Consider the following 25789-nt stretch of genomic DNA (forward strand, 5'->3'; position numbering starts at 1 on the left):
CACTGTCTGCAGCCAATGGGCCTGCTGGTGGGTCTTAGGTATTTGTGTTTCAAAAATAACCTGAGGTCCTGATGCAGGGTCCTTATCTCCCATGCAAGGTGACTCATGCCTATAATCCCAGCACTTCGGGAGGAGCAGATGGAAAGACTGCTTGAGGCTAGAAGCTGGAGACCAGCCTGGGCAACAAAGCCAGACTACATCTCTTATTAAAAACAAACACAGAAAATTAGCACAGTGGAGAGTCAAGGCCTTTACTCCCAGCTACTTGCGAGGTTGAGATGGGAGGTGCCCAGGACCCCAGGAAGTCAAGGTTGCAGTGAGCTATGATTGTGCCACTGCATTCCAGCCTGGGTGGCAGAGACCCTGTCTTAACATTTTAAAAAGCATTAAAAAACTAAGTTGGGCTGGCCATGGTGGCTACTCTGGAGGCTGGGGCAGGAGAATCACTTGAACCGAGGAGGCAAAGGTTACAGTGAGCTGAGTGCGTGCCACTGTACTCCAGCCTGGGCGACAGAGGGAAACTCCGTCTCAAAACAACAACAACAAAAACTAAGTTGTTAACGACTATTTTTAAAAGTTATTGTTTCTTTTTTTTTTTTTTTTAAAGAAACAGTTGGTAACTTCTCTTTACACAGGCCTTAGTCCTCCATGCCCAACATGACGTCCCTAGGAAAGTCTGGAATTGAGCACAGGGTTGACTTTCACCTTCTAGAGTGAATGGGGAAGATAAATGGAAAGTATATATCTTCTATGGGACATTGGCATGAAATAGAACATTCTACCCTGGCAGCGTTTTGCATTTCACATTTTAGCTTGCATCCCCTTCACAGACAATTCCAAAGTGTGTTAATTCAATTCCTAAAGCTTCCCTTCCCTTCCTCCCTTCCCTCCTTAGTTTTCTTTCTTGTCCATTTATTTTCGTTTTTTCTCTCTTTCTTTCTTGGTTTTCTCTTTTTCAACTTCTCTTTGTTTTCTCTTTCTCTCTCTTTCTCTCTTCTCTCTCTTTCTGCTTCCAGGGTAGGTGGGACTTGAAATTCATTTTAATAGAAGGAATTTTCCTGGATATAATCAACAAACGATTTTGCTCTGCGCAGGCAAGATCCGTTTTCAGATCGCTAAGCGGACAAGATCCGTTTTCAGATCGCTAAGCGGATCTTGCCTCCAAAACCCTGAAAACAGGCGCGGCCAGTCAGGCGAACAGAAGCGCAGGCCCCGCCCAGGCCGGCCTTGTCCGGGTCCGCGGTGGTCTCAGCCAGTCCGGCTTCTAGGATGCGCGCGCAATTTCCCGCAAACCCGGAAGCGGACCGTTGTGGGTGAACGCCTAGAGCGCAGTTTCCGGTAGACCCGGAAGCCGATCGCATGGAGGAACTGTTTCGCAGCAGCGCGTGAGTTTCCTTTTGTCTATATTAAGTCTAGGCTATCTCGTTCTTCTGCGCTTCTACACCCGGAATCTTAGGGGCGTGCAGACCTTGAAATCGCGGCACTGCTTCCCCCATCCCTAGTAAATTCAGACGTCCTTTGAGAGTCTGGGAGTCGCTTTCTGCGTGTTAAAATCGCTTGGAGGCTGGTCCTGTGCCCGGTCTTTTTGTCAGATGCCCACGTAGACACCTCCTATCGTGGGCTTTTCCTGCTTCAAGTCCTTTAGTAACCCCTACACACGCCCCGCACCATGTAAAATCCTCACTGTCCCTTCCTCCACCCTCGCCCTTCTTGGCCGCTGGAGCTCAGCGCCCCAACGGGGCACCAGAGGCCGTGTCCTCTGCCCGGACCTGGTTTCTGCAGACTCCACCCCTCTTCTGACCCACTCCTGCCTTTTTCCTCCTTAATCTGGACCCTCTGTTTCCCAGGCCTCCCTTTCCCAGCCACTGGTTCTCCTGATCTCGAGTGTGGGGAGTGACTTCAGTCTCCTGACATCCAGTGTTCTCTCGAGCCAGCTTCCAGCCCACCGAAAATGAGCTCTTCCGGAGATGGGCATCTTATTCCAATCCCCTCCCCGTGAATGTGTGGAGAACAAAAGATGGGAACGAGTCGGGGGAAACAGGAAATTTTGAAAGAGAAATGAAGAATGAGAGAACCATTAAAAGACAGCAAAGTAGAAGGTGATCACGTGAGAGGTTCGCGGAGACACGGTGAAAGAAGGTGCCGAGAAAATAGCAGGGGGAGAAAAGTAACTAAAAATATAGACAAACCTGGGTCTGTAAAAAGATGAAGTTCAACAAGATAGGGAAGGCTTCTCAGACGGAGAGTGGGGGAGAGGAGGAGGGATTTGGAGTCAGGTCAGATAGAGCAGCGTGGTGCTGGGACAGCCAGAGCGGGCAGCTGGTCACAAGGAGAACAGAGGGAGAACCACAGCAGGGGGAGGCCTGGGATCTGAGGGTGCCAGAGAGTGGGGACAGGGTTGTGTAACATCGAAGATCGAATTTAACAGGGTGAGCCCAAGGGGAGCCGAAATGTGGGAGGAAAGAGGTAGAAATATATGGAGATTAGGGACAATGAAAAATTGGGCAGAAAGGAATCAAGAGGTGAAACAAGTTGTAGAAATGGATCAGAACAGGTGGGAGAGAAGGAATAGAAAGAAGAATGGGACAAAGAGAAGAGGAGGGACTCAAGATGAACACAATCCTAGGGGAAAATAAAGAGAAAAAAACAGCTAGGGAAAAAGGATGAGAATGAGAGAGATGTACAGAATGAGGGAGGGAAACAGTAGTGGGGAAAGAGGGGGACCCTGGTTACAGATGAGTGGTGAGTTGATTGGAAATTATGATTGAATTGTGACATATTAATTTCTCTATAATATAAAATTTGTTTAAAACACATGAGGCTAGGGGCTGTGGCTCACACGTGTAATACCAGTACTTTGGCAGGCTGAGGTGGGCAGATCACTTGAGGTCAGGAGTTAAGTGAGACCAGCCTGGCCAACATGGTGAAACCCCGTCTCTAGTAAAAATACAAAAATTAGCTGGGCCTGGTGACCTGGGCCTGTAATCCCAGCTACTCAGGAGGCTGAGGCAGGAGAATTGCTTAATTCTGGGAGGCAGAGGTTGCAGTGAGCTGAGATTGCATCACTGCACTCCAGGTTAGGTGACAGAGCAAGACTCCATCTCAAAAAAAAAAAAAAAAAAAAAAAAAAAAAAAAAAAAAAACCCACAGATGAAGATGAGAATTGGAACACTATTTCTAAGGCATGTGCATTTTATAATTCCTGGCATCAGAGGTTAGCTTCCACTTGTAATCTGTATTCTGCTAGGGGGCGGTGACTTGGCTCATTCAGGTGTGGTTCACTCTCTTTTCTTTGGATGGACTAGGGCGTGAGCGAGTGTATAAGATAGGAAAAACTAAAGTGGTTTTTGTGCTCACAGTGAATACAGTAAAGAGCACGCAACCCAGAATGCCTCATCTCTGCTCACCAAAATCATATGGGAATTACTTGTCACCAACAAGCAATTCATCATCAGACAGCACCTGGGTGTTCTGTAATTTTACTCAGTTTAACTGGTCAGTGTAGGAACAATCACACACACAATTTGATCACTAGAGGTGAGGTATTCTCTTGGGTGTGAGAGTAGTAAAAACTGTGTTTTTTTCCTGTCTCTAACAGGGCAAGAATTTTCCAATAGGCCCACCCACCTGTCTCTAGGACTGTGTTCTTACTCAGTAGTGACTAGGAATTGTCTGTCCCTGCTCCTGGCTGCTGCTGATGCTGAGACTGTATGCCACAGGCCAGCCTCATTCACACTCTCCTGATACCATGGCACCCTCCTCCACAGTGTCATCAATTTTTACTTCAAGGGAATTATTTTGGTCATTGTACCGAGATGGAGCTGTTGCCCATTAAAAAACACACACACGCACGCACACACACACACACCTTTATTTTTCCCACTATTTCATCCTCAAAAGAAAAAACAAAGTATTAGCTACATTTTTACTTGCAGTAAGTATGCCTTTTCTGTGCTCCATGTAAGAGCACAACATACCAAAATCTTGTTTAAGCTATGTCTAACTCTTTCCTCCACTTCTTGCTTGACCCCATCCAATCAGGGTTTGACATCAGCCATTCCTCTGCTCCTTTTTTTAATCTGAGTCACCAGTGACTTCTCTGTTTCTAAATCTAGTTATTTTTTCATTTAATTTTTAGAGACAAAGTCTTGCTCTGTCACCCAAGCTGGCATGCAGTGGCACAGTAGTAGTTCACCATAACCTCAAATCCCTGGGCTCCAGCAATCCTTCCATCTCAGCCTCTATAGTAGAAGGACTATGGGCCTGTCCCTCTACCTGGCTGATTAAAAAAAAATTTTTTAGAGACAGAGTCTCACTACATTGCCCAGGCTGGTCTTGAACTTGTGACTTCTAGCCATCCTACAAACAAGTCCCAGCGTGCTGGGATTAGAGGCATGAGCCCCTGTACCCTGCTTAAATCCGACTTTGAATTTTCTGTCCTCATCTGTCTTTTTCTGTCAGCAGCATGTTTCACAGCTGATCACTCTATTTTTTCTCAGCTTTGAAGACATTGCTCATATTTTTAAAAATCTGTTTAAAATTTTTCTGATTACTTTAGTATCTTATCAGTTTCCTCTGCTGGTGTCTCCTGAAGTGTCTTCTCTGAATATGGAAATGTCACCCAATTTAGTCGTTAAACCTGTTCTGTCTGCCCACACCCTCTGCTTTTCCTTTTGATCTCATCTATGGCTTTAAAAACCACCAACATATCTCCATTTTGCCTCACCACCCACCCCTCTCCCCTGAATTCCAAAATCCTATGTCCAGTGGTGTTCTCAACATCTCTGCTGGGACATCCACAGGCATCTCCACCTCTACGTGTCCAAAAGAGACTTCCTGAACTCCCCCAAAGGTGTTCTCCCTACAGTCCTGCGTAGCTCAGATGACAGATGCCTTGTACTTTCTGGGGGTTAACTAAACCTGTCAAAATGTGCTTAAAATATATGAGATACTACTTGTGTTTTAATTTCTAAGGTAAAGAATAAATGACATGTTTACTTAAAATGAGTGAGGAAATAGATTGTTTCAAAATTTTTTTTGATATGTGGAAGAAAATATTTGAAGAGCTCAGCCCTGCGTGATCTGCTTCCCCAGGACCTCTCTGACCTTATCTCCTGCCTCTGTTCTTCCCGCTCCCTCTACTGCAGCTACACAGCCCCCTTTCCTTTTCCAAGAGCGTTTTGTATTTTTAAAATAAGTGCTTGATCGAAGTATGATTTTAGGAATCACACAGTTTATTGCCACATTAATAATTATTTTTATTTTTATTTTTTTATTTTTTTTTTAGGTTCACAAATTTTAAGAAAGGGAGAATAAAGTGGAAAAATCTCAGAGGGAATCCACTCAACAGATGAGGTACCTTAACCACATGGTGGGTGAATTCCAAAATTGTTAACATCTGTTTGCTGAGTTAGGCTAAATCAGGCCTATGTAGAAAGTCACAGTTTGAGGATTACCTTAGGGTGAGGTCTTCCCTTTTTGTGTGGCTATGACACAGGAAGGATGTGTGTTGATTCTAAGCCCTAAACAGTGTATTTTGGCATTCAGGATTCACTTCCAAAGAGACATATTATGCAAGGAAGCAACTCGGAAAATGAAAGAGAAGGAGTCAGGAATGGCCCTTATTCAGGTAAGATAATATTCTCAGTGGATTGTTCTGTCTCTCTTTCTTCCGGAAATGCCAGGCCTTGGAGTTGCTAATCTTTGACTCTGAAGCATCCTGCCTGACACGTTTGCATGCACTTACCCATGGCTTCTTCCAGTCCCTTCATTTCCGCTTGAGATTTCAGTTCACTGTGACCCAGTGACATGAACTTGGGAAGAGGCGGCAGTGGGCATGGGCCTGGGAAGGGCTCACACCAGACATGGATGGAGACGGGGTGAGGGTCCCGTGGTGTCAGTGCTGCTGGGCAGCAGGGATTGTTCAGGGATCACATCTGGATGCTCTGTCAGTGTTATGTGGACTAGAATTAGAGAAGCTGCACGTCAAAGTCCCAAGTTCCTTTCTTTCGTTTTTCTTTTTTTTTTTTTTTTTTGAGACAGAGTCTTGCTTTGTTGCCCAGACTGGAATGCAGTGGCATGATCCCTGCTCCTTGCAACCTCCACCTCCCAGGTTCAAAGGTTTCTTCCACCTCAGCCTCTCGCATAGCTGGGATTACAGTTGTGCACACCACTCCAGTCTAATTTTTGTGTTTCTAGTAGAGATGGGGTTTCGCCATGTTGGTCAGGTTGATCTTGAATGCCAGCCTCAAGTGATTTGGTCACCTTGGCTTCCCAAAGTGCTGGGTTTACAGGCATGAGCTACCTCACTCAGCCACAAGTTACATATTAATGTGCGTGAGCATTTGGTAAATTCTGGAAAAAGAGTTCACAAAAGGGAAATATTTTCTGCCTGATTTTGGATTACAGTGGAAGCTAAACAAGTGAGTAACTTACTCAGATTATCTTAATGATTGGCAAAGTAATGGAATGTTTAGATAAAGACATCAGTGATAGAGAGTGTTTTATTCCCTTTATAAACTGTTCTATTTTAAAATATGAAATCAAGTTTAATGTCTTAACAGCAAGAGATTCAAAAGCATTTACAAATCTGTCACCTTTTCCTGTTTTTTGTCTCTGTCTCTGACTTGGTTCAGGGAGGACATTCTGTTGTCATTCTTAGCACATCCCTTCCACAGAGACTGGTGCTCCTGCAGGAAGTCTTGTACAGCTGCTGTGCTAGTCGAAAAAGGTTATAATTTTGCTTAGAGATTGCAGTAGAACTTCCCCTCCCCTCCTCTTCCCTCCCTTCCTCTCCCTTCCTCTCCCTTCCCCTTCCTCCCCTCCCTTCCCCTTTCCTCCCCTCCCTTCCCCTTTCCTCCCCTCCCTTCCCCTTCCTCCACTCCCTTCCCCTTTCCTCCCCTTCCTTTTCTTACCTTTTTTTTTTTTTTTTTTTTAAAAAAAAAAAAAAGGAAATGGAATCTCACTGTGTTGCCCAGGCTGGTCTTGTACTCGTGGGATCAAGCCATCTTCCTGCCTTGGCCTCCCGAAGCGCTGGGATTACAGGTGTGAGCCACTGTGCCCGGCCTAGAATTTCTTTCTCTCTAGAGAGGAGGAAATCATATTCTTGTACCACCAATTATTATGAAGAATTTTTTATTTTAAGCAATGAAATTATGTGTATTTTTTAATAGGAAAAGTCCAAACAAACATGCAGCTTATTAGCACAGCAAATACAAAGCATCCCATCCCCTGTCCAGCCTTCCACTCTCTCTCGTATCTCATTGGGGAGCCACTGTTGGCAGCTCTGTGTCAAGAGTCCTCTCAAGTCCTAGACAAATGTATTTACATAGCATTGTGATACATGATTTTAAGTCCTCAGTGGTTGTTTTGTTGTGATATTTTATTCTGAAAGTTGTGAAAATTTGTGTGTTTTCATGTTAGGAAGATGGATTGCTTGCCCTTTACATCCTCGTGTGAACGTTCTCTGAATTAGAAATCAGTCACCTCTCTCAGAAGTTCGAGACCAAGCTGGCCAACGTGGTAAAAACCCGTCTCTACCAAAAATACAAAAAATTAGTAAGGCCAGGCGTGGTGGCTCACGCCTGTAATCCCAGCACTTTGGGACGCTGAGGCGGGTGGAACATGAGGTCAGGAGTTCCAAGATCAGCCTGGCCAAGATGGCGAAACCTCATCTCTACTAAAAAAAATACAAAAATTAGCCAGATGAGGTGGCAGGCACCTGTAATTCCAGGTACTAGGGAGGCTGAGGCAGAAGAATTGCTTGAACCTGGGAGGTGGAGGTTGCAGTGAGCCAAGATCACGCCACTGCACTCCAGCCTGGGTGAGAAAGCGAAACTCTGTCTCAAAAAAAAAAAAAAATTAGTCGGGTGTGGTGGCTCACACCTATAATCCCAGCACTTTGAGATGGCAAGGCAGGTGGATCACCTGAGCCCAAGAGTTCAAGACCAGCCTGGCCAACATAGTGAAACCCTGTCTCTACTGGTAAAAAAAAAAAAAAAAATACAAACATAAGCCAGGTGTGGTGGCAGGTGCCTGTAATCCCAGGTACTCGGGAGGCTGAGGCAGAGGCTGCAATAAGCTGAAGTTGCATCACTGCCCTCCCCCGTCCCAAAAAAAGGGAGAGAGAAATCAGGAGTTTGTGGTTTCCTCTGCATGATGCCACGTCATGCCAGGCAGGGGCTCCAGCAAATGAGTGTCACACGTTTTTCCCACGGGGCTCCCAGCAGGGTCACTTGGTGCTGGTGCTTCTCTGGGTGCAAGAACTTCCTGAGTGGCTTCTTGATTTCTCACAAAGGCAGTTGGCCTATCTATTGTTGAATTTGTGTCTCCATGGAGACAAAATGGTCTGTGGCTTCCTATTCGTGTATCTTACTGATAGGACTCTTTGAGTATACTTGTAGATTTCTTACACATGTCTGGAGTGTCTTTTAGTTAGATGCCTTGTAGATTTACTAAGGGAGATGTAGGATGTTTCTTTGTGTGTATGTCATTGTATAAATAGTGCTGCTAAGGAAGGAAACTTGTTTTCAATGTATCGTTCTTGGTTCATATGCTAAGACTGCATTCTTTTTCTTGATTACAGTCATGTCATTCGTTAGTATTAACAGATCCAGCTCTTTTCTGTCACTTTTCTTTCTACCTTGTCCCTCTGCTTCTTGTCTCTGCTCAGGCATCCCGTGCAGTGAGGATTGGCTGCAGCATAGACCAGCCCCCTTTTCCATCTCTTAAAGTAGAGGAAATCTATTCCATGTTTACTGCTAATTAAGATCTTTCATGAGATGTTCTTGCTTAATATCATGAGGCGTTTTTCTTGTTTTGTTTTCCAGTTTGGTTTTGGCTTGATTTTTTTTTTTTTTTTGAGACAGAGTCTCTCTGTCACCCAGACTCAAGTGCAGTGTCACAATCTCGACTCACTTCACCTCCACCTCCTAGGCTTAAGTAATTCCCGTGCCTCAGCCTATGAAGTAGCTGGGATTACAGGTGTGTGCCACCACATTCGGCTAATTTTTGTATTTGTAGGAGAGACAGGGTTTCACCGTGTTGGCCAGGTTGGTCTCGAATTCCTGACTTCATGTGATCTGCCTGCCTCTGCCTTCCAAAGTGCTTATTGATGTGTAAATGTATAAAATTTATACATTTTTATTGTTACAAACATGCTGAAATACACATTAGGAAAAATAGTACTTACAGGTAGGCACAGTGGTGCAGGTCTTTAGTTTCCCACTTGGGAGGCTGACGAGGAGGATCCTTTGACGCCAGGAGTTCAAGGTTATGGTGCACTATGAATAGCCACTGCCATCCAGTTTGGACACTGTATTGAGACCCTATGTCTAAAAATTGCAAACCAAACTATTGATGAAAAATACCATGTAAAATATAGGTCACTGAGGCTGGGTGCAGTGGCTCACACCTGTAATCCCAGCACTTGGGAGGCCGAGGTGGGCGGATCAAAAGGTCAGGAGTTTGAAACTAGCATGGCCGACATAGTGAAACCCCGTCTGTACTAAAAGTACAAAAATTAGTGCCGACATAGTGAAACCCCATCTGTACTAAAAGTACAAAAATTAGTCAGGCGTGGTGGCGCGTGCCTGTAGTCCCATCTACTTGGGCAGCTGAGGTAGGAGAATCGCTTGAACTTAGGAGGCGGACTTTGTGGTGGTGAGCCAAGATCACGCCGCTGCACTCCAGCCTGGGCAACAGGGCAAGACTCCATCTCAAATAAAAAAAAAAAAATAGGTCAAAGAGACAACTCTTATTTCAGCTGATGTGTGTAAGTGTATATGTGTACTAACGTATATGAGTGTTAGTGTGTATAAGTGTGTACATGTGATGTGTGTGGATGAGTGCACAGATGAGCAAGCCTATGAATTTTATGAATGGCGTGTCGTCATTTTATATAAATTTTATATTTTTTAATGAGTTCAGATTATATCTTAAGTATTTACCAGGTTCAAATTTTTCTTTTTTTTTTTTTTTTTTTTTTTTTTTTTTTTTTTTTTTTTGAGGCGGAGTCTTGCTCTGTCGCCCAGGCTGGAGCGCAGTGGCGCGATCTCCGCTCACTGCAAGCTCCGCCTCCTGGGTTCACGCCATTCTCCTGCCTCAGCCTCCCAAGTAGCTGGGACTACAGGCGCCCGCCACCTCGCCCGGCTAATTTTTTGTATTTTTAGTAGAGACGGGGTTTCACTGTGTTCGCCAGGATGGTCTCGATCTCCTGACCTTGTGATCCGCCCGTCTCGGCCTCCCAAAGTGCTGGGATTACAGGCTTGAGCCACCGCGCCCGGCCTCAAATTTTTCTATACTATCATGCTAATGAGCTGATAGCTATAAGAATAAGAATGTATTATGGGGACATATAATATTTTATATATATGCAGAGATAATGACCTTTTAGGCGGTTTGGTGTTTTTAATCCTTGAACTTATTTTAAGTTTACTGAATTAGGTAAATGTCAATTTTCTTTTGATGCCGTTACTTAACTGTTTGATTCTTTAGGTTTGATTCTAACGTCCAGACACCTGGCATCCGGTGCTTACACTGCCATTTTCATTTTTAGTCCTGACTCCTGGAGGGAGTTTCCTAGAATATATGTGAAAGAGTTTGTCTCTTCAGTAACATAGGAACAGACCATTCTTTCTTATTTCGTTTGTTTGTTTTTTTAGATGGAGTCTCGCTCTGTCACCCATTCTGGAGTGCAGCGGCGAGATCTTGGCTCACTGCAACCTCCGCCTCCCAGGTTCATGCAGTTCTCCTGCCTCAGCCTCCCAAGTAGCTGGGATTACAGGTGTGTGCTACCACCCCCAGCTAATTTTTGTATTTTTAGCAGAGACTGAGTTTCACCATGTTGGCCAGGATGCTCTCAATCTCTTGACCTTGTGATCCGCCTGCCTCGTGATCCTCCAGTTCATGTAAAGCATTTAGAATAGTGCCTGTCGCATGGGAAGTGTTCCTTCCATTCAGCCATTGCTATTGTTATCACAGCTTTCAGATTTTGACCATTTTTTATTTATTTGTTTTTTTGAGTCAGAGTGTTACTCTTGTCTGTTGCCCAGGCTGGAGTGCAGTGGCATGATCTCAGCTCACTGCAGACTCCGTCTCCCTGGTTCAAGAGATTCTCCTGTCTCAGCCTCCTGAGTAGCTGGGATTACAGGATCTCACCACCACACCTGGCTAAGTTTTTTCTATTTTTAGTAGAGACGGGGTTTTACCATGTTGGCCAGGCTGGTCTCCAACTCTTGACCTCAGGTGATCCACCTGCCTTGGCCTCCCAAAGTGCTGGGATTACAGGCATGAGCCACTGCACCTGGCGAAGATTTTGTCCATTCTTAAAAACTACAGTAGGTTGGGGCCGGGCACGGTGGCTGACGTCTGTAATCCCAGCACTTTGGGAGGCCAAGGCGGACAGATCAGGCGGTCAAGAGATTGAGACCATCCTGGCCAATATGGTGAAACCCCATCTCTACTAAAAATACAAAAAATTAGCCGGTCGTGGTGGCAGGCACTTGTAATCCCAGCTACGTGGGAGGCTGAGGCAGGGGAATCACTTGAACCTGGGAGGTGGAGGTTGCAGTGAGCCGAGATCACACCATTGCACTCCAGCCTGGGCAAAAAGAGCAAAACACCGTCTCAAACAAACAAACAAACCCAAAACTACAGTAGGTTGTAGGTTGGGTGCGGTGGCTCATGCCTGTAATCTCAGGACTTTGGGAGGCCAAGGTGGGAGGATGGCTTGAGCTTAGGAGCTCAAGACCAGCCTGGGCAACATGGTGAGACACCATATTTATAAAAAATACAAAAATAAGCCAGGCATGGTGTCATGAGCCTGTAGTCCCGGCTACTCCAGAGGCTGAGGTTGGAGGATCACTTGGGTTTGGGAGGCAGAGGTTGCCACTGTGAGTGAGATTGTGAGAGTGAGTCAAGATTGTGCCGCTGCACTCCAGTCTGGGTGACAGAGTGACACCCTGTCTGAGAAAAAATACAAAGCCACTGTAGACATCGTGATCTCTGAAGACACCACTTGAATTGCATCTTGGGTAGATACTGGATATCACTTGGTGTGTAAAAACACCTAACACTTCTATAGAGATCACCCTGGATTAAATTTTTGTTTGTATTGTTCAAAAATGAGACATCTACACTGATGTGAAGAATGCCTTAATTTCTTGTGGAGAAGTATAATAAAACAACAATTACACAGAACTGGCTCAAGCATACCTTAATATGGATTTTTCACAGTGCTCACATCAGTGGAGTCAATCCTTAACAACTGTCTTCCCGTTCTGTGTGACGGTGAGTACTGCCTGCATACCCTGTTGCTGAAATGTGGGTTTTCTTTTAGGGACCCTTGAAATTCACGGACGTGGCTGTAGAATTCTCTCAGGAGGAGTGGAAATGCCTGGACCCTGTACAGAGGACTTTATACAGGGACGTGATGTTGGAGAACTACAGGAACCTGGTCTCCCTGGGTGAGGATAATGTCCCTTCAGAAGCCGGGATCTGCCCTGGTGGATCTCTGCATTCGTGTCGTGTGTGTGTCTTGGAAGCTCCTGCATTGCTTGACTGAGATTGAAACCTTGTTGACTCAGAATTGAAAAGCTCTATTACACTTTCCGGACTTGAAATGTCCCCTTTTTTCAGGTGTTCTCCTCCCTTCACGATTCATCATTGGTGGCACCAGGGCTGAAGTATGCATGAAACCTTATGACACACTTTAAAAATATCCAATTCCCTGTTTTCAGTAGATGAATTTGTGAAATACTTTTTTTTTTTTTGAGACGGAGTCTTGCTCTGTCGCCCGGGCTGGAGTGCAGTGGCCGGATCTCAGCTCACTGCAAGCTCCGCCTCCCGGGTTCCCGCCATTCTCCTGCCTCACCTCCGGAGTAGCTGGGACTACAGGCGCCCGCCACCTCGCCCGGCTAGTTTTTTTGTATTTTTAGTAGAGACGGGGTTTCACCGGGTTAGCCAGGATGGTCTCGAACTCCTGACCTCGTGATCCGCCCGCCTCGGCCTCCCAGTGCTGGGATGACAGGCGTGAGCCGCCGCGCCCGGCCTAGATACTATTTTTGATTTATTAGTAATATCCTCTCTCCTCCCTAAGTGTAAAGCTTGGACTTGGGAGATGCCACAGCACACATTTATTCTTTCTTTTATAAATAGGAATCTGTCTGCCTGACCTGAGTGTTATCTCCATGTTAGAGCAAAAGAAAGATCCCTGGATTCTGCAGAGTGAAGAGAAAATAGCAAACAATCCAGATGGCAGGGAATGCATCAAAGGTGTGAACACAGGTGAGAGCTCGGGGGGCAGAGTGGAGGCCCCATATTTTTATTTTTTGAGACAGGGTCTCACTCTGTCATCCAGGCTAGAGTGCAGTGGCAATCATAGCTCTCTGCAGCCTTGAATTCCTGGACTTAAAGGATCCCCCTGACTTGCTCTTCCGAAGTGTCGGTATTACAGCCATGAGCCACTGTGCCCTACAAAGCCACCCTATTACATAGTGTTTGGGAAACTCTCTGCAAATGGGAGAATTCTGTGGGAAAACAAAAGTTGAAATCTTGTGAGTTCTGAACAGATATTTTTCTTTATTTTCCTATTTCTTCTTGGAGACAGGATCCCTTTTGGGTTGCCCAGGCCAGAGTGCAGTGGCATGATTACGGCTTGCTGCATCCTGGACTTCCTGGGCTTAAGTGATTCTCCCACCTCAGCCTCCTGAATAGCTGGGACTACAGGTGTACGCCACCATGCCTGGCTCATTTTTTGTATTTTCTGTGGAGATGGGGTTTCACCATGTTACCCAGGCTGGTCTTGGAACTCCTGGGCTCAAGCAGTCTGCCTGCCTCAGCTTCCGAAAGTATTAGGATTATAGGTGTGAGCCACCGTAACCAGCAAAGTGTGTTGTTTAATTGACACATATTTGTGGATCTTCTTTTGTCTGGGCACGGTGTCTCATGCCTGTAATCCTAGCACTTTGGGAAGCCGAGGCAGGCCGATCACTTGAGGCTAGGAGTTCAAGACCAGTCTGGCAAATATGGTGAAACGCTGCCTCTGCTAAAATAACAAAAATCAACTGGGTGTGGTGGCAGGTGCCTGTAATCCCAGCTACTCAAGAGGCTCAGGCAGGAGAATCGCTTGAATCCAGGAGGTGGAGGTTGCAGTGAGCCAAGATTACGCCATTGCACCCTGGCTTGGGTGATGGAGCGAGATCCTGTCTCAAAAAAAAAAAAAAAATACATTTTTTTTCTTTTGTTAATTTCAACATTACATGCCTCCACCTCCGGAGTAGCTGGGATTACACATGCACCACCATGCCTGGCTAATTTTTGTACTTTGAGTAGAGATGGGATTTTTCCATGTTGGGCAGGCTGGTCTCGAACTCCTGGCCTCATGTGATTATCCTCCTTTAGCCTCCTAAAGTGCTTGGGATTACAGGTGTGAGCCACTTCACCCAGCCCAAAACATTCTATTTTAAATGTTAACAGCTTATCTTTGATTAGGTACCCAAAGCTCTGCTTAACAACTGTGTTCTCGCTTTCTGTTATTACTGGCAGAAATTAATCCCATATATTTTATGTTCCCATTAACATATATTTTTAATGCTGTTTAAATGAGAGTGGTTTCTTTTTTTTTTTTTTTTGAGATGGAGTCTCCTTCTATCTCCCAGGCTGATCTCGGCTCATTACAGCCTCTGCCTCCCTGGTCCAAGTGATTCTCCTGCCTCAGCCTCCTGAGTAGCTGGGATTACAGGCACCCATCCCCATCCCCAGCTAATTTTTGTATTTTTAGTAGAGACAGGTTTTTTCCATGTTTGACAGGCTGCTCTCCAATTCCTGACCTCAAGTGATCCACCTGCCTTGGCCTCCCAAAGTGCTGGAATTACAGGCATGAGCCACTGTACCTGGCCTGATTGTGTCTTTTAAATTGTAGGAAAGAATTAAAAGTCAAGTTACAAATGAAAAGTGCAACAATACATGTTTCTGTATTTGATCATTTGTTGACATTTTATGATGAGCTTTTTATTTTTATTTTTAGGGGATGGAGTTTCTCTCTGTTGCCCGGGCTGGCATGCAATGGCGGGATCTTGGCTCACTGCAACCTCTGCCTCCTGGGTTCAAGTGATTCTCCTGCCACAGCCGCCCGAGTAGCTGTGATTACAGACACCATGCCCAGCTAGTTTTTGTATTTTTAGGAGAAACGGGGTTTCACCATGTTGGCCAGGCTCGTCTCGAGCTCCTGACCTCAGGTGATCCACCCACCTCGGCCTCCCAAATTGCTGGGATTATAGGCATGAGCCACCACGCCCTGCCTATGATGACCTTTATATTTTCGTTTGGGTTAGAGATACTATCCGGAGTGCTTTCATTTCATCTTGAATCCTCGTTTCAGCATTTCTTCTTGGACAGGTCTAGAATACTAATTAACTTCCTCAGGCTTTCTTTAGGAAAGTCTAAAATTCGCCTTTATTTTTGCAGATGAGATTTGCTAAGTATAATATTCTTCATTGCTGTTTTGCCTGTTTTTCTTTAAGCACTGTCAGTATGTCACCTCACTGCCTTCTAGCCTGAAGATGTCTGCTAAATAATACATATAATCTGACAGTTTCCTATTGTCTGACAAGTCTCTTTTTTGTTGCTACTGTCAAGATTTTGTCTTTGTCTTTTTTTGACTTTTGATAATTACTTTATAGTATGTCTCTGTGTGAATGTATTTGGGTTAATTTTAGTTAGAATGGTCAGGTTTCTCTTTTTTTTGAGATGGTGTTTCACTCTTGTTGCCCAGGCTGGAGTTGCAATGGCATGATATTGGCTCACTGCAACCTCCCCCTCCTGGGTTTAAGCGATTCTCCTGCATCAGCCTCACAGGTAGCTGGGATTACAGGCACCTGCCATGATAGTCTCTTTTTCATGCATCGTTTTCCTGATTTCATTTAGTTGTCTATCTCATTTATGTTTTAGCTCGTTAAGCATCTTAAGACAGTTGCTTTCGGCTGGGCACGGTGGCTCAAGCCTGTAATCCCAGCACTTTGGGAGGCCGAGGCGGGCGGATCACGAGGTCAGGAGATCAAGACCATCCTGGCGAACATGATGAAACCCTGTCTCTACTAAAAATACAAAAAAAAAAAAAAAAAATTAGCTGGGTATGGTGGCGGGTGCCTGTAGTCCCAGCTTCTGGGGAGGCTGAGGCAGGAGAATGGCTTGAACCTGGGAGGCAGTGGAACTTGCAGTGAGCCAGGATCGTGCCATTGCACTCCACCCTGGGTGACAGAGTGAGACTCCATCTCAAAAAAAAAAAAAAAAAAAAAAAGTTGCTTTCAGTGTTTGTCAAGTAATCAGAGGGCTGCCTTCTTCTAGGTCGGGTTTGTGGAAAAATTTTTTTTAAATTATAATTTTAGCCATATTTCCATATCCTTATGTAGGCCTTGTAATTTTTGTTTTAGGTTTGCTAAAACAACCACTTCTTCCAGTTCTTTTTTTTTTTTTTTTTTCCTTGTTTGACACAGAGTCTTTGTTGCCCAGGCTGGAGTGCAGTGGTGTGATCTTGGCTCACTTCAACCTCCACCTCCCAGATTCAAGTAATTCTCTTGTCTCAGCCTCCTGAGTAGCTGAGACTCTGGGCACACACCACCACGCCTGGCTAATTTTTGTATTTTTAGTAGAGACAGGGTTTCACCTTATTGGTCAGGCTGGTCTTGAACTCCTGACCTCAGGTGAGCCACTCACCTCAGCCTCCAAAAGTGCTGGGATTATAGACATCAGCCACCATGCCCAGCCAGGTCTCTAACTACTGACCTCAAGTTGTCCAGCCTGCCTTGGGTTTCCCAAAGTGCTGGGATTACAGGCATGAGCCACTGCACTGACTGTTCCAGTTCTTTTGTCTAAGAATTGTACAGGGTGAGACCTTTACAAATCAGCCTGTTGTAAAGGATGTGGGTGCCACCTGCGTGGACCTTGGGGGACTGAACAAAGGGAGCAAACGTGGGAATAAAAGACAAAGACAATAGAGTATATTGTATATTCGGAAGAAAAGGTCTGGGGGCTCCTTGCTTCCAGTAAAGAAGGGCCCTGAGCTTTAGAGCCCTTCACAATTTATTGGGTAAAGGATAGAGGGAGAAGGGGGTGGTGGTTGTCAGTCAGTGGCTTGATTTACAGCAGGCTTGCAAGACTGCATTCTTTTAAACAATAGGCTCAAGATGTCCCGGTAGATAATGAGCACAGCACCAGGGAATGATTGCTTTCAGCAAACCTTCTGGTGGCAGGCGCAGTCATGAGTTTGCCCACATCCTGCATTCATGATAAACAGTTTGCTGTTTGGTCATAAAACCTCCAATGGAATGCTGAGTTGGTCACATCTCTCGGGCCATTGGCTCCCTATGTCTTCCCCTTTGTGTTTATGTATTACTGTTACAGATTTATCTAAGCATTGGCCTACCTAAAAGTTCTATTGGAAATAGGGGGTAGGGAGAATAAACAAAAGCAAAGGTTTCTGTAGCTGTAGCCAGGAGGCATGTCTCTGCTGAAGCAGTTGCTCTACAAGCCATAATTATTCTTCAGCCTCTTAACTGCCACGGGGAATTTAAGGAAGAATCTCCTTGTAGGGTTTGGTAAAGATGTGTAAGTTGATAGGTGGCAATACCTAGCATCGGGTATAGCCAATTAATATCTCCTAGTAATTGTTGAAAATCATTTAAAGTCTATAATGTGTCTTTACCAAGAACTGTTTTCTGAGGCCGTACACTCCTCTCTGTAACAATATTTCCTTCATAATGGTATGGGGAAGTTATTTGCACTTTCTCTGGAACAATTTTGGGATTCCATTTAACAAGAGCTTGCATTACATCTCTGAATAGTTGATGTAAAATTTGATCTGTAGGAGCGGCCAAAAGAATATCATCCATAAAATGAATGATATACGCAGTGGGAAACATATTTTGAAGCTCCTCTAATGCTCTTCCCACAAAATGCTGACATAATGTAGGACTGTTAAGCAAGCCTTGAAGTAAAACTTTCCACTGATAGCAAGAAACAGGTTCTCTATGATTAACAGAAGGCACAGAGAAGGCAAATTGAGGCTTACCCTTCTCATGTAATGGTAAAGAAACAATCCTTGAAATCTGTTACTACAGGAGGCCAGTCTGTGGCTGCCGGGGAAGGTAAACCCTGCTGGAATGCACCCATAGGTTTAATTTGTGCATTAATAGCTCTCAAATCATGCAGCAATCACCATCTTCCAGACTTTTTTGGAATAACAAATACTGGTGAATTCCAGGGACTGACTGCTGTATATGTCCTGCGTTCAATTGTTCTTTTACCAACAGTTGAAGTCAATCTAGCGTCTCCTGTGTTAGGGGCCATCGATCCACCTACACAGGTTTGTCACTAAGCCATTCTAATGGTAAGGCAGTGGGCGGAGGAGAAATATCAATGACCCCTGTCAGAAATCCTGACGTCCTAGCCCTTTTCTGTTTTTCCAGTTACTGATAATGGATTAGAGTTTCCTTGTAGGAATCTCCCTAAGCCTTTTCTGCTCTGATATCCCATGTCCTTCAACATTTTAAATCCTGGGTTACCAAAGTTTTCATTTGTAAGTCTCATATCCCATGCTGTAAGTCTTGACCCTGTAAATTGATGGCTGTATTTGCAACATAAGGCTGGAAAGTACGTGCTTGTCCATCCGGACCAAGACAAGGTAAAATCTCAGCACTCTGTTGAACACTTTTAGCTGCTCCTACTCCCACTAGGGATGTGAGGTTAGTCTCAGAGACCATGCTGGGCACCAGTCTGTACGGGATATTACTGACACCACAGCTCCTGTGTCCATTCACCCATACAATTTCTTTCCTTTAATTTGTAACGCAGGTGGGTCTGTTAAAGGCTATGGGTTGGGATAGATTTCCCAAGTAATTGTGCTCCCAAAGCCTTTATTTCCTCGTTTCTCGTTTTGTGAAGACAGGTGTAATTTGCAGGGACTAAGCAATAGCTGAGCAGTATATTCTCCCGGTTCAAAAACCCAAAGATCTTATAACATTAAAACTACTTGAATTTCTCCTTCATAATCGGAGTCAGTCAGTCCTGGGACTACAGTGATGCCTTGCAAGTTAAGGTGGCTTTTGCCTAAAATTAGTCCCATGTATCCTCTTGGTAAATGTCCCCAAATACCAGTGGGAATTTTGATAGGTTTGTCTCCACCAACTACTGTTATTTCTCTGACTGGGAGATCTAATCCTGTACTTCCTGGTGTTTCTGGGGTGAGGGAATCAATGTTTCTCCTGGAACCCACCCCTGAAATGGGGTTGTGGTCTGAACTGAGAATGACCTCATTGTTTGACGTGCCTGGGTCCAGGCCCCCTTCTTGTTTCCCAACCTGGGGGGGGCGGGGTGCCATTCTGATGAAATCTTGAGTGGCACCAATTAATGCCCAGTGATTTCCTTTCTTACAGTGAGGACAGAGTCCTGCCATTTTTTTCCACTGGAGGGGGGCACTGCATTGTAAGGTCCTTTCTGTCCTGAAATCTGGTGGCATTCCTTTTTTCAATGTCTGGTTTTTCTGCAGGTATAACATTTTTCCACTCTAGAATTTGATCCTTTGCTGCTTTTAGATTTGTCAAGTACTAAATTAGCCATGCTTCAGCTAACATTGAAGAGCGATGAAGCTCAGTTCCTACATCCTGACAAGCTCTGAGAAAATTTCCCACTTTTTTTAATACTTTACAGGTGCCATTGCACATTTACAATCCATGTTTGCCTTCTCAAAAGCTAAAGTTAAGGTTAACATTTCGGCAGCAGCAGTGTGAGGAATTTGATGCTTCACTGCCTCTTGTAATCTTGTAAGAAATTGCGCATAGGGCTCCTACAACCCTTGCATGATATGCAAAAAGGATTGTACTGGGACTCCCTCTTGTGGAATTGTGACCCATACACATTTAGCAGCCTGTGAACACTGCTGATAAGCAGGATCTGGGAGTGCCATTTGATGTTCCAGGTCTGAATAAGGGTCGTTACCCAATAGCATATCCTCTGTAATGTCTCCTTGACAAGATTCTGTCTAGCTTGGTCTGTGCAGTTCTTGCTAGTTTAAATTCCATGTCAGATATGCACTAGCAGACAAGTTTGAGCCAAATATTTTACATCACAAAGTAGAAGGCACATAGCACCGACTACGGATTCTAGCAATCCTAAAGTGAGTGAGTTCTGTACTCCATTATTAACTACAGTCCTTTTTAATTCCTTCAACAACTAAACTCTAGCAGGGTATTTTCATGAATAAACTGGTGCAGATTGGATCAGGCCTTATGGAAATATGACAAGTGCAAGGTCCTAAGGACTCTCCAGCTGTGGCAGCAGAGTGTAAAATCCTTTGTACTGGGGTCTCTATTTCTGCTCCCGAAGGAAGTGGTACAGTTGTTCCTGCAACTGGAGGGGGCGGTAGAAAACAATTTTTATCTTCCCTCTCCTGTTTTTTATTTTCAATTGGATCTGTGGGTGGGACAACAGATTCTTTCAGATTTTTAGACTCAACCTGCTGCCCAGCAGAATAATGAGATAATGGCAGAACAGTACAAACTAGACTCCACGTGGAGAAGACAGAAGAATCAACTTTAAGACCTTTATGATGAGCCTTTTTTAATCCTGCTCTGTCCTAGTTTTCCACATCAAGAGCGCCTGCCTGTGGAAACCATGGGTTATGCGTAATCTCCTACAGAAGCTTAATGTCTGTGAATTAACCTGAGCTCCAGACTGTCTCAATAGAACTTTAAACAACTGCACATAGTGTTTTTCTTCAGCAGACAAATTCTGCCCCATGTTACCCTGATTCAGAAAACTTACCGTTCCCAGTACCTTAGAGCAGTGACCTTGTATCGCTCTTAGTACCTCTTTAGGGCATTGACCTTATATCTGCTGCCAGCATACTCATCCAGGGTTCCGCGTTCACCTTGTCAATTTCAGTTCCTCTGCTCCAGCAGAACCTTCTTTGTGTCCTCAAAGTCCTGTGTTCAGAGGCCACTTGTAGACATCCTTAGAGTCCGTGTTCTGGTTCATCAGTTGCCACCTGCACAGATCTTGGGGGGCTGAACAACGGGGGCAAATGTGGGAATAAAAGACAAAGGAGTATATTTGGAAGAAGGGGTCGGGGGCCCCTTGCTTCTATTAAACAAGGGCCCTGAGCTTTAGAGCCCTTTGCATTTTATTGGGTAAAGGAGATAGGGAAAGGGGGGTGGTGATTGTTGGTCAGCGGCTTAATTTGCAGCAGGCTTGCAATACTGCATTCTTCAAACAATAGGCTCTAGATGTCCCAGTAGATAATTTCAATGAGCACGGCACCAGGGAGTGATTGCCTTCAGCAAATCTGGTGGCAGGTACAGTCGTGAGTTTGCCCACTGTTTATTCATGATAAACAGTTTGCTGTTTGATCATATATTCTCCAGTGGAATGCTGAGTTGGTCACATCTCTTGGGCCTTTAGCTTCCTACTTGTAGGAACACTCAGTCCTTTTCTGGGGATATGAAAGTACCATTATTATTTCTGGTTTGTGGAAGTACCATTATTAATGTCTATGCAGCTGCTCTTGGATTTCTGATTTTCCCTAAGAGGCTCATCCCTGCTTCTTCCCAGAAGCTTTCAGTTTCTGTTGTATTTCTCTGCTCATAATCTCTTTCAGATTTACCCATAATTCTCTTGACTCCTGCAGATTCCCCACTGCTCCAATGCATCACCTCAGTTCCTTCTGTTTTCTGCACTGCCAGCATGATATACACAATATGCTGAAACTCCTACCAATGTCTGAGTCAGGTGAGGCAGAATCTGGACCCTCTGTCAGACACTAAAGATGCCATTATCGTGGGTTGAAGTTCCATTCTTTTCTTTCTGTTTTAGAGAGGAGCTCTAAATTGGGAAGTAATGCACGAAACAAGCCTTGTAAAAGTCAACTTGGATTCACTTCTCAGTTACATCTGAATGATCTGCAGCTATTTCAAGCTGAAAGGAAAATTTCTGGGTCTAAGCATATTGAAAAACTCATCAATGACAACTCCTCAGTTTCACTGCTTGAAAAAATTTCTTCCGGTGTCAAATCCCACCTTTTAAATAAACATAGAAATATTTTTGATGATGCTCCATTACTTCCACAAGAACAGAAAGCACACATTAGGGAAAAAGCTTATAAATGTAATGAGCTTGGCCAAGTCTTTAGAGCATCTGCAAGCCTTTCTAACCATCAAGTAATCCAGAATGCAGATAATCCTTACCAGTGCAATGAATGTGGCAAGGTCTTTAGTTGTAGTTCAAAGCTTGTGATACATCGAAGAATGCATACTGGAGAGAAGCCTTACAAATGTCATGAATGTGGCAAGCTCTTTAGTAGCAATTCAAACCTTTCACAACATCAAAGAATTCATACTGGAGAGAAACCTTACAAATGTCATGAATGTGACAAGGTCTTTCGAAGCAGTTCAAAGCTTGCACAACATCAAAGAATTCATACAGGAGAGAAGCCTTACAAATGTCATGAATGTGACAAGGTCTTCAATCAAATTGCACACCTTGTACGACATCAAAAAATTCATACTGGAGAGAAACCTTACAGTTGTAATAAATGTGGCAAGGTCTTTAGCCGCCATTCATATCTAGCAGAACATCAAACAGTTCATACTGGTGAGAAACCTTACAAATGTAAAGAATGTGGCAAAGCGTTTTCAGTGCGTTCCAGCCTCATAACCCATCAGTTAATTCACACTGGAAGGAAACCTTACAAATGTAAAGAATGTGACAAGGTCTTTGGGCGCAAGTGTTTACTGACCTCTCATCAGAGAATTCATACTAGAGAGAGACCTTATGGATGCAATCAGTGTGGCAAGATCTTTAATCAGAAATCAGACCTTATACGACATCGAAAAATTCATACTGATGAGAAACCTTACAAATGTAATAAATGTGGCAAAGCATTTAGAGAGTTTTCAGACCTTACTGCCCATTTTCTAATCCATAGTGGAGAGAAACCTTACGAATGTAAAGAATGTGGCAAAGTCTTCAGGTACAAGTCTTCTCTAACCAGTCATCGTAGAATTCATACTGGAGAGAAGCCTTACAAATGTAACAAATGTGGCAAGGTCTTCAGTCGTAGTTCAAACCTTGTATGCCATCAGAAAATTCATACAGGAGAGAAGCCTTACAAATGTAATGAATGTGGCAAGGTCTTTAATCAAGCGTCATACCTTACAAGACATCAAATAATTCATACTGGAGAGAGGCCTTACAGATGTAATAAATGTGGCAAAGCATTTCGAGGGTGTTCAGGCCTTACTGCCCATCTTGCAATCCATACTGAGAAGAAATCTCATGAGTGTAAAGAATGTGGCAAGATCTTCACTCACAAGTCTTCCCTCACCAATCACCATAGAATTCATATTGGAGAGAAGCCTTACAAATGCACCCTGTGCATTAAGGTCTTTAGTCACAATTCTGACCTTGCACAGCATCAGAGAATTCATTCATGAGAGTCCCTACAAACTGTGTATGGCAAACCATCATCATGAATTCTAGCATTAATCAACATCAGAGAGTCCATACTAACTGGAAATCATAAATTTGTGTGACACAGGCTTTATCAAGGCCTGCCAAATCACTAGACATCACCACATCACTGTGGAGGGTGAAACCACACAGATGGATTGTGTGTACTCGGGTCATTATTCAAGGACCATTACTGTAGAACACAGATAGGATTTACACAAGAAGTAACTCAATCTCTAGTTCTCTGATATTAATCTATGATATTGCATTCTGCAGAATAATGCTAAGTCAACGTATGATTCTCATGACATGATGTATATCAAAGGTGCAACGGTATGTAAATGACCAGTTTTATTCAGGCTACAAAAAATTCAATTATTGGGGGTCTGTAGAAAAGGCTACTTTATGACTTTAAAATCTCTTCACGTGCCTTCGATACAGGCCATTCACTGTGGTCCCTGGGAAAGAATCAGTAGGATGACAGGGCTGACTTCATTAGCTGAGGATTATTTCCAGTTTCCTGATGAAGAAGGACATTGCCTTTTCAGATTAAATATTATCTGATTTAGAGAGCATGGAGAAGTGGGCAGAGTAACATAAAACTCTGATAACCATCATCATACTGTGGCAGTCAACACACTTTCTCCCGACCTAAGTGCACAGTGCTTCAGTTTCCACCAACTGACCATGAAATAGAGTATGCCGTGATCTTAAGGCATGGGTTATTAATGGGAAGAGAGTAATAGGTTGCTAGTGTCTGATTATATAGTAGAAATAATGCAAGGAAAAAGGTAGACGCTTTCTCCATTGAATAGCAGTAGCTGCTGTTTAGCAAAGACTGATGAGAAATAGTTTTGTTTTGTTTTGTTTTATTCCCCTGAGATAAGAGTCTCACTCTGTTGCCAAGGTTGGAGTGTAGTGGTGTGTTCTTGGCTCACTGCACCCTCCACCTCCTGGGTTCAAGCAATCCTTCTGCCTTAGCCTCCTAAGTAGCTGAGACTACAGGTGTGTGCCACCACACCCAGTTCATTTTTGTATTTTTTGTAGAGACAGGGTTTACCATGTTGGCCAAGCAGGTCTCCAACTCCTGACCTCAAGTGATACGTGCACCTCAGCCTCCCAAAGTGCTGGGATTACAGGCATGAGCCATTGCGCCCAGCCTCATTTTTGAAATGGAAGAAAGAACAGATATCACAGTTGAGCGTTTAATCAAAATGACCAGATCAGCATATTCTTTTTTTATATGACACAGAGTCTCACCCTTGTCACCCAGGCTGGAGTGTAGTGGCACAATCTCGGCTCACTGCAACCTCTGCCTCCCTGGTTCAAGCAATTCTTCTGTCTCAGCCTCCCAAGTAGCTGAGATTACAGGTGCGTATTTTTAGTAGAGATGGGGTTTCACCATGTTGGCCATGCTGGTCTCAAACTCCTGACCTCAGGTGATCCATCCGCTTCAGCCTGAAAGTGCTGGGATTACAGGCATGAGCCACCGCGCCCAGCCAGATCAGCATATTCTTGAGTAGGATTCACATTTAGTTCTTGGCATTATAAGTTGAAACTGTTTGATTTAGAATGTCTGTAGCTCTCATGTTTGTAGTAATAAAGTTTCATTTTTCCTAAGTGAATGAATCATGTCTTTACTACCATCATAATTTCATCTCACCTCAGGAAGATGGATACTCTGTAGCACACAATAGTGCACCATTGGGATTTTAAGATTGGAGCATCCACAGCAAGTTTTCTGGTTGTAAAATGAAACAACATGTCCTTTGGGTACATATCCTTAGGCAAGTGTGAATATGAGTAATCATATTTAGTACTTGAATGATTGTGTCTGTACTCTGCCCTAGAATGTTTCTGTGGGTACAGTGAAAATCCCGTAGCAGTGCAACTCCAGCATCCTATACCCTCAAATGTGTTCATCGCCCTTGGCGAATGTTCGCTGTATCATATTTCTATGTGCCTTTTTCTTGTGTGCCAAATTAGACCCGTGGCACACACTTTCATTTTTATGAAGCAGAAATACAAATATAATATGACAAATATGAGATAAAAATTTGGGGATAAGGTTAAAAATAGTGTAATACGGCCGGGCGTGGTGGCTCAAGCCTGTAATCCCAGCACTTTGGGAGGCCGAGACGGGCGGATCACGAGGTCAGGAGATCGAGACCATCCTGGCTAACACCGTGAAACCCCGTCTCTACTAAAAAATACAAAAAAACTAGCCGGGCGAGGTGGCGGGCGCCTGTAGTCCCAGCTACTCGGGAGGCTGAGGCAGGAGAATGGTGTA

General features: G+C 44.2%; 1 protein-coding gene across 10 annotated transcripts; it reads left to right on the plus strand.

Moving 5' to 3' along the window:
* Positions 1-1165: 1165 nt before the first annotated feature.
* Positions 1166-25121, plus strand: ZNF528 (zinc finger protein 528). 10 transcript variants are annotated; one of them, XM_030942056.1, is made up of 7 exons: positions 1166-1385; positions 1848-2139; positions 5288-5355; positions 5548-5629; positions 12338-12464; positions 13195-13284; positions 21865-25121. In XM_030942056.1, exons 3-7 carry the CDS (start codon positions 5351-5353, stop codon positions 23481-23483), a joined length of 1923 nt encoding a protein of 640 aa, XP_030797916.1. In that variant the 5' UTR covers positions 1166-1385; positions 1848-2139; positions 5288-5350; the 3' UTR covers positions 23484-25121. The 10 variants fall into 10 exon arrangements, with proteins under 10 accessions (XP_030797916.1, XP_010374824.1, XP_030797917.1 ...); XM_010376522.2 differs by having other exon boundaries at positions 1168-1385; positions 5288-5371; positions 13156-13284; XM_030942057.1 differs by having other exon boundaries at positions 1168-1385; positions 1848-2099; positions 5288-5371; positions 13156-13284.
* The last annotated feature ends 668 nt before the right edge of the window (positions 25122-25789 follow it).

This window comes from Rhinopithecus roxellana, chromosome 12 (assembly GCF_007565055.1).
Source record: "Rhinopithecus roxellana isolate Shanxi Qingling chromosome 12, ASM756505v1, whole genome shotgun sequence".
In the NCBI taxonomy this organism is placed as follows: domain Eukaryota; kingdom Metazoa; phylum Chordata; class Mammalia; order Primates; family Cercopithecidae; genus Rhinopithecus; species Rhinopithecus roxellana.

What these genes read in the sequence shown, in the direction of transcription:
- ZNF528 (XM_010376519.2), top strand. An exon ending in CAGGAATGGCCCTTATTCAG is followed by an intron (nt 5,630 to 12,337) that starts GTAAGATAATAT and finishes GTTTTCTTTTAG; the next exon opens with GGACCCTTGAAATTCACGGA. An exon ending in CATCAAAGGTGTGAACACAG is followed by an intron (nt 13,285 to 21,864) that starts GTGAGAGCTCGG and finishes TTTCTGTTTTAG; the next exon opens with AGAGGAGCTCTAAATTGGGA.